Source organism: Salmo trutta, chromosome 16, assembly GCF_901001165.1.
Source record: "Salmo trutta chromosome 16, fSalTru1.1, whole genome shotgun sequence".
Lineage (NCBI taxonomy): Eukaryota > Metazoa > Chordata > Actinopteri > Salmoniformes > Salmonidae > Salmo > Salmo trutta.
The window spans coordinates 20,285,349-20,298,965 of NC_042972.1; the positions used below are offsets into that span (position 1 = coordinate 20,285,349).

At 42.9% G+C, this 13,617-nt stretch overlaps 2 protein-coding genes across 3 annotated transcripts; one reads left to right on the top strand and one right to left on the bottom strand.

Annotated features, from left to right (window-relative positions):
- Positions 1-401: 401 nt before the first annotated feature.
- Positions 402-6,861, top strand: LOC115149856 (low-density lipoprotein receptor class A domain-containing protein 2-like). 2 transcript variants are annotated; one of them, XM_029692665.1, is made up of 6 exons: positions 402-968; positions 2,523-2,665; positions 2,950-3,280; positions 3,449-3,607; positions 3,991-4,131; positions 6,203-6,861. In XM_029692665.1, exons 1-6 carry the CDS (start codon positions 878-880, stop codon positions 6,502-6,504), a joined length of 1,167 nt encoding a protein of 388 aa, XP_029548525.1. In that variant the 5' UTR covers positions 402-877; the 3' UTR covers positions 6,505-6,861. The 2 variants fall into 2 exon arrangements, with proteins under 2 accessions (XP_029548525.1, XP_029548526.1); XM_029692666.1 differs by having other exon boundaries at positions 3,994-4,131.
- Positions 6,862-11,570: 4,709 nt separating this feature from the next.
- Positions 11,571-12,742, bottom strand: LOC115150274 (G0/G1 switch protein 2). The gene is made up of 2 exons (XM_029693387.1): positions 12,641-12,742; positions 11,571-12,501 (listed from the first exon to the last, which is right to left on the bottom strand). Coding segments are annotated over exons 1-2 (381 nt in total). The 5' UTR covers positions 12,642-12,742; the 3' UTR covers positions 11,571-12,121.
- Positions 12,743-13,617: the final 875 nt, after the last annotated feature.

Below are 13,617 nucleotides of genomic sequence, written 5' to 3' on the forward strand. Positions count from 1 at the left end.
AACCATGCCAGGAACATGCACCCCACACCACATCATACAATTTTTATCCCTCGTTTAGTCAAGCCCGGGGCCTATGATTTCTTAATCCGGCCCGGCTCCACTGTTTCAGCAATTGCAAAAGCATGCAGCAGTTGTAGGCTAAAAGTAGTGATAGTGCACTGGGCACAGATGTCAGTTCAACATCTACTTTTGATTTACATTTGGTTGATTGGTCAACTAACGTGAATTCAGTGTGAAATCAACCAAAAATGTCACCATGTCATTGGATTTAGGTTAAAAGTAGGGTGAAAAATAGGAAATGCCTTTCCATTGATTACTTTTTGCACATCCAATGAGTTCTCCACGTTGATTCAACATCATCACATTTATTTTTTGGTTGAAATGATGTGGAAACAACGTTGATTCAAACAGTTTTTGCCCAATGGGAGGCTACAGTTCAGTGAGGATAGGCTACTAGACCTCTCTGGGATGCATCTAGTCAGAGACCTCACCGCTCGTCCTTTGGAAACATCGCTTTGGGGCCGTTGTCATGGAAATCAAAGGACATGTAGATGGATTTGACAAAGAAGGGGGCTTAAAAGGAACAAAAGCCAGTATGATAAAGAGTACTACTTCCAAAGGCGTCAGAAACATTAAAAGCGAATGTCCCTTGTATATCCCTCAAATGAAGACCGCGCTTCTCTTGGCACACCGATAACCTAATCTCCACAAAGTGCATTTTGCAATATGGTTGCTTTCTGTGAAGAACATCATTTTAAACCGAATCAGACACACATGCAACACAGTTTTGCGGCTTTAGATAAGCAGGCCTGAGTGACACGGAAAGTGCGCATCACAGTGGAACAACATCCTTTGCGCTTGGGAGTAGGCTACCAAGATGGTCAACAAGGGGAATAAACTTCAGAGCCTGTCAAAAGGGTTTGTTCTGCTCAGCATAATGACACTCAAGACCAATGCCATCGAGACGGGTAAGGAGATGGAAGCTCAATTGTTAGATGTATTCCGTCGCCATTTCAGCCACTTGTTGCCATTACGGTGACGCACTGCCTGGTGCGCATAATTGTGCCTATTTGTTGATCCTGGCTTTCTCATTGCGCCACTGGGCTTTTGTCACTGAATACAGTGTGTCTTTTTTGCCTCACTGTAATGAAGCATATATATTATATTCTTTACCAAATACCTGTTGATTTGAACTCTGCTTTCTAAAAGAAATTGCCATTGAAACAGGCGCATACCGATGGATAAGAGAATAATGCATATAGGGGATGCCCATGGCGCCAGGGGTTAGGGCCGCAGCTGAACGGTCATTTGTGACTATTCTTAATTTGTGAAATAACAGTTTACACATGGGTTTGAATTATCTCTAATTACACTTTAATTCATGGAATATTTCTGGCTTTTTTGACAACCATCCTAAAATATTTTGTTCACTTATGTTGTATTCCACAGAAATAGTCTACAGACTTTTGACATTTTTCTATGCTTTTATCATCATCAAAACCGGATAATTGGGAAATAAACATTATTTTATTATTGATTTATTGAGTGAACAGAAAATAATCATTATAAAAATAATTGTCTTTAGCCATGCAATTTCAGCTCATTCTCTATGGACCTGATTTTTGGGGGGAATAACAGAACTTTACCAGTTATAACGATAGTTATATTTAATTCTGTGGTTATACCTTCACAAATGCAGAATTTGAATTTCAGTCATTGATTCAGTTACTTTAATATTGTCCCTAACTCTTCACCAAATTATTTAAGATAAATTCCATATAATCCTTTAGGTCCAGCTTCATTCAAAGCTCAAGTAAATCCATGTTAGCTTTCAGTCATGGACATTAGGATTACACATGGATGTACCGTTGGGGCAGCAGCCGTTTTCAGAGCTATTTCTCACTACTGTGTGTGAGCGTGCATGGGACTGTGTCATCAGGAGTTACCCCATGCCTTCTTACTTGTCTTTTCCCCACTGGACTACAGTAGTACCAGAGCTGTTTATTTTTAAACTGTAAAATCCTTTATTGGGGACTCACTGTTCTGCTGTTGTCCATGTTTTGGACAGTGCTTCTCTTGTGGGCATCGTGTTTACCTGGGGGGTATTGTGGGACGGGTTGTTTCCCGCCAATAGAGCTCCTCAGTCTCCTTCCTCGGAACATTCCAGGAGGTCAGCAGAAGGATCCAGGGGTTGCCTGGGGAAACAGAGCTAATAAAACCATGAAGGGGTTGTAAATCTTCCCATTATATGGCTCACTGCCCAGAGTGGATGTCTGATGCAGCAGTTCAGGTCCGGTTCTGGCTATTTGTTCCACCTAATCACCTGCAACAATCAGCTGTAGCCCACTCAGTTGTGTTTTATTTTATCTTAGTTTTTATTATTAATCTCATACTTTGATAAAGGTCAGTGAGTCAATGGCACTGTGGAGAACCAGAGAAAGTAAATTGTTTACACATCACATCCTCACAAACAAGTATTTTGTTCCTTCATGTTACTTCTACATCTGTTTGTTGTCCTCCAGTCAATGTGGTGGACTTCTGTGGCCAGAACATCCGGGGCAACGGGATGATTGTCAACTCACACCAGGAGTCCAAGAAGTACTACTTTGTCACCATGGGAACAGACTGCCACTTCACTATGCAGGCTGCCTCCTCCAAGGACAAGGTGCCCACCACTAACCACACCCAGCCCCCACCTCCCTTTTTGTGCTCCCTACACATGTATGCCCAATATCCCAAATCAACTCCTAGCCATAGATCTTAGAGGATTGGAAAAGTATATGTAATATGATAATATTTCCACCTTGACCTCCCACACCTATCAAGTCCTTTCAGATCTAAGTGTTAGTGGCAAGGGGTCATTGAGGGATAATCCCAATATTTTACACATTATCTTCCTTGCAATGTCCGTCACCTAAACATGCCCCCCTTCCTTCTCTTCCTGTAAAGGTACAGTTCCACTTCCGCTTCTTCCTGGTCTACAGCCTGCTTCGTTTAGCACCCCAAAGTCCATCCCCCCTCTTCCCTGAGTCCCCCCGGGACCTCCGATTGGAGCCTTCGAATCCAGTGGTAGAGCCAAGGGACCCGTGTCATGCGGGGTCATACATTCAGTTCTATGATGGGCGGGACAAGAACTCGCCTCCAATTGGGCCACCGCTGTGTGGGAAGAGCCCACCCCGTCCGGTGCTGTCCACAGGGAATCACCTGACCCTGCGTCTGGTAACCCGCGGTACCCAGCCAAGAGTGGACTTTGTGGGGGACTTTACCTCCTTCAGACTGGGTGAGACATGACACATGGATGTTTGCCACATATTCATTAGTTGTAGTTTTATAGTCGTCTGACGTCGGTGTTGAAATCTAACTCATTACAATCGTAGCCAACTCATAAGCTGAAGTTTGTGCAGTTTGTAACCAATCAAATGTACCACCTTGCTCTATCCGTTTTCAGGTTTCAACCAATCCGCGTGCAGCGGCGAACCTTATTTCCCGTGTCGGAATGGGAAGTGTATCCCCATGAGTCTGGTGTGTGACGACAAGGACATTGATAACTGTGGGGACGGGAGCGATCTGGAGGATCACCTGCCCTCAGGGTGCAAAGGTCACTTAGGTAAGACACCTGTTCAACAAGCCTTTAAAGGTGTTCTATGTGGCCCCCAAACACTTTTCAGACTCAGTCTCACTAATGTTACACTATTCCACAGTCTATACACTATATTTTGGTTTATTGGTTAGGGCAGAAGTAGAGAGGAAAGATAGAGGAGAGTGTGCTGAAATAGCAGTAACCGGGTTCGAACCCATGCTGCAGCGGTATATGTGCGCCAGAGGCAGCAGCTTAGATTGCTAGACCACCCTAGGCCGCCCAATTGTATTATTCTACTGCTCTTATATCCTGTACAACTCTTTTCCATATTGTTACTGTAAATTGGAATGTGTTCTCAGTCACCTTACTTACTAAAGGGAAGGTAAATAACACTTGTGTCCTCTCCTCAGCAGGTCAGCTGGCTCCAGCCCAAGCCACTCCCCCAGCAGTGACCCCAACCCCTCCTGTCTTAAACCCACCAACTTTTCCCATGTCCACCTATAGGAACTGTGGCACTCCGGGCGGCGTACCCAATCACGACTCAGTGACAGGTGAGTGACAACTGTTACAGGTGATGCAGGTTATTGTTTTCCTCTTGACCAACTAGGAGGTTGTTTTTATAGAAGGATCAGTTCCCAACACCCTTAGCGGCATTGGAAGAAAGCGCATGTTTCTGGTTTTCAGGGATACAGATTTTTCAACCTAACTTCCGTTTCCCCTGAAAAACAGAAGTGGGGACTCTGTTCAGGTGTCTTTCTTCGCCTGCTACATTAGGTTCGTTCCCAAAGATTTACCTGGTTAAGTAAAGGTTCATAGAATAACAATCTCAACCAAAACTCAGTGTTTTACTTGTAGTATATCTCACAGTGGCTTTTCTAAAAGATCCCTTATTTCTTAACTGCTGGGTAAGATACTTTTTGGGAGCATAAATCAGTGTAGGGGTATTGTACAGTATGTGTCTGTAAACTCTATTTGGGAACCTAATTCAAATGCAAAGCATATCTATGATAGGGGGCATAAATCTAATTGGGCTGCCAATAGGTCTATATTTCAACCTTAACGGTTGTAAACCAATAAAGTGTGATGGCTTCTCAGTGGCAAACCACCAGATATCCAGCCAAGACCACAATCATTATTTTATTCATTCCAATTCAACTGGCTAAGGGAAGAAAAATGTCTGTGGAATTTGCCAGTCGTGATAACAGGACATGTGTGTGAATGGTATTTTTTTCTGCCTAAATTAAGGGATGATTGGATCATCATTGAATACAAGGAAAAGTATTTTCTGTGATTTGGCAACAAAGCATTCTGATGTTTTTACTATTCAAATAAAATAAAATCAAGCTTTATTAATACAGCACATTTCAGACATGGAATGCAACACAATGTGCTTTACAGGAAGCAACGAATAAAAACAATAAAAATTAAAGCTGAAATATTTACTATACAAAGATACACTATACAAAGATACAAATCAAAAGAATGACACAAACTGAACAACTAAAAAGCACCGTGAAGAAAAGCAAAGCTAAAAGGATGTGTTTCAAGATCTCTTTTAAATATGTCCACAGATTCAGCCCCCCCTCAGGTTCTCTATTCCAAAGGCTGCAGGTATAATAACTAAAGGCTGCCTCTCCATGTCTCTTGGTCCTAGGCTTTAGGATAGTTAAAAGGCCAGTGCCAGAGAACCTGAGGGACCGACTGGGTACATAACTTAAAAGCATGTTTGATGTGTATTGGGGTGCACAATTGTGGATTGATTTAAAAACCAATAGAAGAATCTTGAAATTAATTGTGTAGCAGTGAAAATCAATGCAATATTTTTTTTACCCCCTTTTTTGTGTTATCCAATTGGTAGTTACGATCTTGTCTCATTGCATTTCCCCAACGGACTCGGGAGAGGCAATGGTTGAGAGTCATGTGTCTTCCGAAACATGACCCATCAAGCCGTCCAACTGACGACCAATGTCAGCTTACAGGCGCCGGCCCACCACAAGGAGTCGCTAGAGCATGAGCCAAAGAAATCCCCCCGGCCAAATCCTCCCCTAACCCGGACGACGCTGAGCCCATTGTGCGCCGCCTCATGGGGCTCCCGGTCACGGCTGGCTGTGACACAGCCTGGGATCGAACCCAAGGCTGTAATGGCGCCTCAGCACTGCAATGCAGTGCCTTAGATCGCTGCACCCCACCCCCCTTTCTCTGAGTTACAGTATGTTCACCAAGGGTGACAGAAAAACTCTTGACCAGATAAATAGGTCCTAAACCAATTTAGAACTGGACCAGAGAGGCCAACCCACCTCTGCAGTTTGTCCAGAAGGACATCATGGTCAACAGTGTCGAATGCAGCACTTAAATCTAAGAGTACAGAGAGCTGTTTGGCATCTGTGTTGGCTCTTAGATAATTTACCACTTTAACTAAGGCTGTCTCTGTGCTGTAGTGGGCCCGAAAACCAGATTAGATTTTTTCTAAAATACAGTTGGCACTTAAAAAATAATTTTGCTGTTTGAAAACACATTTCTCCAGAATTTTGCTTAAGAATGGAAGGTTGGAGATTGGCCAAAAATTGCACGCAGACCCCATTGCTAACTGTACTCTCCTCTCACCCCTCCACGCTCCCCCAGACTCTCCACCCTACCTGTCCCTGCTGGCGCTCTTCATCACCCTGGGTGTGATAGCTGGTTTGGTCCTGCTGTGTTGGTGCTGCTGGTCTCCAGGCTGGTTCCTCTGGAGGATCATTGTCTGCCGCTTCCTACCCTGCTGTAACTCAGCCTGCGCCTCCTGCAAGCTCTGTGCTCGAAGCTGTGCCCAGAACAAGGAGCACCGACTGGCTAAGGTTTCACCACAAGGACAGGTCACAACCAACGATGCCACCTTGGCCACCCTCACCACAGCCACGGCTAGCGCCACTACTGTCGCTGTGTAGGGGGTTGCTATATAGCGTAGGACTGTTATCGCTATGTAGGGTAACCACCATGATGGCTAACAGTGAGACAGATGGACTCATGGACATGATGACCCAGATTTCATGTTCTGGACTGATGGACTGAGATGAGACTCATCTTTTTGCTAGTTTACAAGAATGTCATGGAAGTAGGGGTACTGCAGGGCGTACATTTGCATTTTCAGTGGAAATCAGACAGTGTCATTACCTTCTACCCACATTTGGACAGTTCTTAAAATGGGGTGAGGCTTCCCTTTTGAATGTTTCACTCACTGTATGATCTTTTTTTGTCGTTGCTTTAAAAAATAAATGACTGCCGCTAAATCCGCTACACTCAAATTAGTGTGATTTGTTTTTGCCTTAAGTAATCTTCTGTCTTATGTAACCATACCAAACGTAACATAAGTACGATGGTTTGTCGGGTGGATGGGTAAGCGTATAACGTAAACGTCAGCAACCCAAAGATTGCGTGTTCAAATCTCATCATGGACAACTTTAGCATTTTAGCTAATTAGCCACTTTTCAACTTCTGTCTCCTTTTTAGTTACATTGCAACTACTTAGTATGTTAGCTAACCCTTCCCCTAACCTTAACCCTTTAAACTAATTCCTAACCTTAACCGTAACCCCTAACCCAGCTAACGTTAGCCACCTAGTTAGCGTTAGCCAAAACAACTTGTAATTCTTAACATATCATACGTATTTAAAATTTGTAACATATTGTATGAATTGCAATACGTAACATATCATACAAGTTGTAATTGGTAAAATATCATACAAGTTGTAATTTCTAACATATCACACGAAATGGATGATGGACAACCACAAATGAATACCAAACGTAACGTATCACACTCATTTGAGTGTCCTGGACTTTAATTTACAGGTTTTACAGAGTCCAGGTTGCTTCTTCCGACTATTTTGTATTTAAATGGGCTAGTCGACCAACGTAGGAGGTTATTTTCTGAATGTAGCATAACCCTGGTTCACCTATTCAATTCTATCAAGGTTGGCATAAGACTCCTAGTTACAAAAGCATGAGAAATTCCACTCCCCTCAACTTTTCACTCCCCTCAACCTGCTCCCATTGAAATGTTATCTTCCCACACGTGTAAGCCCGTTACTCAGCAGGGACTCGCTCCATCTGCTGAAAAATACATTGTTTTGCTGCAGGCAACCATACATGCTGTATGTCACACTCATGTCTGCCATGTAAACTCATCCTTGCTAGATTGAGGAGACACATAACCTTTCTTGGGTTTCCCGCTGTGCTTGTTGTGTAACTAGATTACACAGTGCCCCCACCTTTGTCTTTTGAGGGATTTGGAGAGGTGCTCTCGAGGCTTCTTAAGGATGACACATGCTTGACTAAATGCTGAGTTTTTCTCTTCTGAGTTGCCAAGTGACAATTGAAGCTATGGTCCCGCCAACCTCTCAAACTCTCTCTCGCTCTCCCTCTCTCTTTCTTAGAGACTTAAGATACACGGATATGCCTGACACTTTATTCACGAGGTCATGAACTAAGCTGAAAGAGATGACAATGAACAACAGGTGCATTAGTACAATTCTATCCACTAGGGCGTCTCCCTAACTTTCAGATATACCATAAACACATGTTCTCAACACCACAAACAAGAGGACATAGGGGTTTGTGTCACACAGCCAAAATGATTTGTGTCCCTAGAACTACTGTGTAAATATATTCTTTCCCATAGATATTTCTATGTATTCAGAATGCTAGTGATTTCTACCACTACCTTTGTATTATTGACAACCTCCATATTCAAAAGCAAAGTGTGTTTGCTTATAGTCAGTCATATGTTTGTCTGAAATGTCATCTATTTTTCACACTTTTAAGTTTATACTTTATTTCTCATGATATTTCCACAGACAACTAGGAAATTGTTCATGTAATCACCGCTGCATGATAGAGACTGTGTACAAAACATTAAGGACACCTGCTCTTTCCATGACACAGACTGACCAGGTGAATCCAGGTGAAGGCCATGCTCCCTTATTGATGTCACTTATCAAGGCGAGACCCAAATGCAGACACAGGTGGCAGATGGTTAGAGTCTTACAATGTTTATTAATCCAATGGGGTAGGCAAGAGAATGGTCATGGACAGGCAGAAAGGTCAACACCAGATCAGAGTCCAGAAGGTACAGAGTGGCAGACAGGCTCGTGGTCAGGCATGCGGGTACAAAGTCCAGAAACAGGCAAGGGTCAAAACCGGGAGGACTAGAAAAATGAGAGTGCAAAAAGCAGGCGAACAGGAAAACCACTGATTGACTTCAAAACATACAAGACAAACTGGCACAGAGGAACAGGAAACACAGGGATAAATACACTGGGGAAAATAAGCGACACCTGGAGGGGGTGGAGACAATCACAAGAACAGGTGAAACAGATCAGGGTGTGACAGTCACTTGTTAAATCCACTTCCATCTGTGTAGATGAAGGGAAGTAGACAGGTTAAAGAAGGATGTTTAAGCCTTGGGACATGGATTGTGTGTGTGCCATTCAGCGTGTGAATGGGCAAGACAAAATATTTAAGTGCCGTTGGACAGGTTAAGGTAATAGGTGCCAGGTGCACCGGTTTGTGTCAAGAACTGCAATACTGCTGGGGTTTTCATGCTCAACAGTTTCACTTGTGTATCAAGAATGATCCACCACCAAAGGACATCCAGTTAACTTGACACAACTGTGGGAAGCATTGGAATCAACATGGGCCAGCATCCCTGTGGAACGCATTCGACACCTTGTAGAGTCCAGCCCCAAAGAATTGAGGCTGTTCTGAAGGCAAAGGAGTGTTCTTAATGTTTTGTACACTTAGTGTAAGTAAATATATGTTTGACAATATTAAACTTAGAACAATGAAGATGGATTCGACATTGTCACATTATATACTGTAGACAAATAGTATTTTTATATAAAATGTACAAATACTTTGATATTTGGCAGAATACGACACAATAAGACAATGCATTAACTTTGACTGGTCACTTTATCTCTCCTCCTTTCTCCCTCTCTATTTCTGTTATAAAATGAGTATAGGTAGGGTATTCATCTGGAGCAGGATGTAATTGTTGCCTGGTTGGTTGTTCATCCTCTGAGAGCCTTGTTGACAATGGGAAGAGCTTGGCAAAGTCTCACAAGCTTCAAACTGTGTCTGTTGCCTCTGTTACTACTGGCAACCTTTCAGAGCAAATCCCTCTCCTTCTACAAAGAGAACCCTCTGTTGTTTGAATGATGTTTAATCCCTACCTCTATACTCTACACCCTGACTTTGATTCTGTGTTTATTGTTCTCTTGGTGAAACATGACTTCTCGATTAGATGTTTTTTTCAAAATGATAATTAATTCTTTGAGTGTTCCCAAGCCAATTTGTGCTAGGGACTCAGAGTCTAGAAAAATCATAGTTCTTGGTCCCACATTAATCCCAGCTGCATCAGGCTTTTTAGTTCTGAGTAAGACAAGCCTGTTTTGCAGCTCAGGGACAATTCTACAATACCTCTCCCGATTCAGGGCACCTCCAGCTATTAATGTGTCATGTCTGTCCTAGTGATAGCCAAACATTATTATTATTAGAGACATTTACATAGGTGGAACACATATTTCTCTCTGTTCAGCTCGGTCTGGTTTTTGGTCCCAATCACGTTCATGTGATTATCTTTGAGCTAAAGGTGTCACATTGTTTGTTCAGTATCTCAGTCGTCCAAGCCAGAGGAAGTGTCATCTATGATTCACTTCCACAGCGCTGTGACCCTATTAAACTAGGTCAGGCATAAATGGTCTCTGGTTTTAATGGGAAAAGGTAAACACACTGAACCCAATGGCATAATACTGTATCTTCCTGTTGCAGGGGAGACTAGACTTTTCAGATTGTCTGCACACAATGGAAATCATAAATGATTTGCATTTATAAAGCACTTTACACAAGGTCTCAATGCGCTTTACACTGTAAGGGGAAGGCAGGGGTGACCTCATCCAAGACTAATGTGTAGAACCAACCAGGATGATGGCCGGCAGACATAGTATACAGATATTGTGAGATTTAGTTGCTTCACAAAAATTGTTTTCTGTCTCATGCGGCAAATGGAATGAAATCCATTGAATCCTGGATTTCTAGATTTTAACTGGATGGCATGTTGCACATGTTTAGCTCATTCAAGTCTTAATAGAAACCCCACAACACCAGAAGTTACCGTCTTACTCACAAAGACAAATCAAAGGTTACCCATAGCCTCAATGTGTAGCCTTTCCTGCACACTGTCCTCTGCCAAGGCTTCTGTGCCTTTATGGTACAGATGTAAGATCTTAATTTGAGCCAGTTTACGTGCTACAGCAGAAAAATAATCCTGAAGCAACAGGAAATGTGGATTATAATTAATGCACATTTTTGTAAGGGTTGATATAATTTTGGAAAGGGAAAAACAAGTCTGAAATTTCTAAGTGGAAATTACACATTTCAGAAGCCTTTTTAAACACACACTACAAGTTTTACATTTCCTGCATTGCAACAGGGTGATCAAATTAAGATCCTACATCTGTACAATAGGTAGAGACTTACTCTGCAAGTGCAGGGGTCGCTGATTCAACTCCCTCCTTGCCTGTTCCCCTTCTATAGCTACACCTGTAAGACCCCTTTGGGAATGCATCCTTCATTCACTACTACTCTCTTGAAGCAGCTTCTTACAGATGTGACAAAGGCTGGATTAAAAAAATAAATAGGATTGTTACATTTCTTTCACTTATCCAATCACGTCTAGTTCAATGATTGCTCAAGGGGTAGAGGTAGCAGGAAGGAAGAATCCCAATTTGAATCTTTATTATAGGCTACATTCGGGCCCCTTTGCTTACCCAGTATGAAGGCGCCCTCTAGTGGATCTTGACATGATGCAAGAAAGGTAACCACTGTCGGCTACTAAACCTATGATTGGCCTACTCATTTTGGTTTTACAATGCTGGTCGTGAATGTGTTTATATTTGGGTGCTTATAAATAATATATCCAGTATATCTCTCTCAGAAAATACAATCTATAGACATTGTAAATAAAAATATGAATTTATTGAGTAGGAAAAACATCTAATATATTTACAGCATTGACATAGCACACAAAACAAATCTAAATGTAACACATTTGGCACCATGGATGGAGTGGAGAATGAGAGAGCAGGGCCGCGGCTGTGCAGTCAACGCCCTATCTCTCATCATCTGATAGTGAGAGTCGGACAGCTGCTCTTTCTCCTGCTATTTCGACCCGGGACTCAAATTTCAGCTCGGAGCTTCCAACTGACGCGTCAATTTAGGCTACCCAAAGCAGCGCAGCAAAGCGCAGCTCAACAGACAGTCAACTCGTTTTTCTGTTGACTGTTTGAGGTTGCCAATCATCCCACTGGGCACACACTGGTTGAATCAACGTTGTTTCCATGTCGTGGAATAGACGTTGAATTGACGTCTGTGCCCAGTGCGATTCCTCCTGTGAAGCTTTTTCGAGTGCGTATGTAGCGCACCGTATTTGGCGTGGCAAGGACTGTACAGTTCCTTAATAATTGTGTAGGCTAGCAGTGTTTTGGCGCTGGCCCGGTGACGATTTTTACGAGGCGTGCAGTCGGTTGGCTGCACCTGCGCTTCTATGCGCTCCCGTGACCTGCTGTAGCTTCCTGGGTATGGTGATCTGCTCTGCGGCCGAAACTGTTGCCACCTCCTCCTGTCTCCTTCTCTCCTCCGTCTCGAGTGCCCTCTGCTCCCGAACCATCAACTGAACGAGCTCTGCGTCAAGCGGCTCTCCGGAGGAGAAGGACTGGCAGACGGTTTCCACCAGGCCCAGAACCATGCCCAAGAAGGCCACCACGGTGCCCACAAGGTACACCTTCAGCATACGGCGGCTAGGCTTTTGCGCCAGCATCTCCTTGGCGAAAGGGATGATTTCGTGCATGGTCTCCATTTCGGTTGGATTATGTGGTCTGAATTTCACTGGGGAGAGAAGAAACGCGTTTTACAATCACCTTTTATGCGTGCAGTTGTAAATTGTAACAAATAGGCCTAAGCACTTTTCATGTCACAACAATGTGAGAGAAAGCAGGACAATCACGTGCAATGGTAGGCTACTTACTGTATTAAAGTAATTGATCTTGTCCTTTTCTGTATATTCGATGAGTTTGTTCTGTGTCGCTTGAGCACACTTTCAGAGCTTCTCATGTATAAAGACTTGGTTATTTTAATCCACGCCCACTCAGTGACGCTTTATGAATATTCAGTGAGCACAAGCTCTCTTCTGTTAAAACAGAAGGAGTATGGGTCCAGAGGAAAGTGAGCTACGTACGTTGACTACGTGTTACAACTCATCTCAGAGTCTCTCACCCACTCTGTAAATTATGACCTACTTGTGTGTGTGTGTGTGTGTGTGTGTGTGTGTGTGTGTGTGTGTGTGTGTGTGTGTGTGTGTGTGTGTGTGTGTGTGTGTGTGTCTATGTGCCATTGGTAGCTGCCGTCTGCCTGGTACGGTACCAAATTACGCCTAGTAGTGCTTCTTCATCCCATAGAAATAAACAAACTAATTCATAGGTTATTATTATTGTGCAATTGCCATCTTCAATAGGCTACCTTGTCGTTTATCTACTGTAAAATAAAGGCTTACCAAATCTATATAGAGCAGAATTAAAATATATACAACATAATTCAACAAAATATTGTACATGTGAAAATGATAAATTGTTATTCTGTATAGAATTGTTAGGCTTGATGACAGCTGTTGGCCATAGGCAGCATTCAACATGCTGAGATCAGACAGTCTGAATTAAGTCAAAGGCTGTATAAACCCAGTCACCCTCCTGTCATGATCATTACATTTGCAGACACTGTGAACTCTGTCTGTACTGACACACACACACACACACACACACACACACATATGATTCCATATGAATTAGAGACAGATGATGTGAGAATTGGAAATCAGAGATGTGAAAAATAAGAGGACTCTTGGCCAGTGTTAATAAGCATGTGAGAGTGAAGGGTTTTTTCTCACTTCACCACTGTTTACAGACAAAAGGAGTTTGTCGAAGGTTTAATGAAGGCCTTGTATTAGTG

What these genes read in the sequence shown, in the direction of transcription:
- LOC115149856 (XM_029692665.1), top strand. Translation starts at nt 878, where the DNA reads ATGGTCAACAAGGGGAATAAACTTCAGAGCCTGTCAAAAGGGTTTGTT. An exon ending in CTTTACCTCCTTCAGACTGG is followed by an intron (nt 3,281 to 3,448) that starts GTGAGACATGAC and finishes ATCCGTTTTCAG; the next exon opens with GTTTCAACCAATCCGCGTGC. An exon ending in CAATCACGACTCAGTGACAG is followed by an intron (nt 4,132 to 6,202) that starts GTGAGTGACAAC and finishes ACGCTCCCCCAG; the next exon opens with ACTCTCCACCCTACCTGTCC.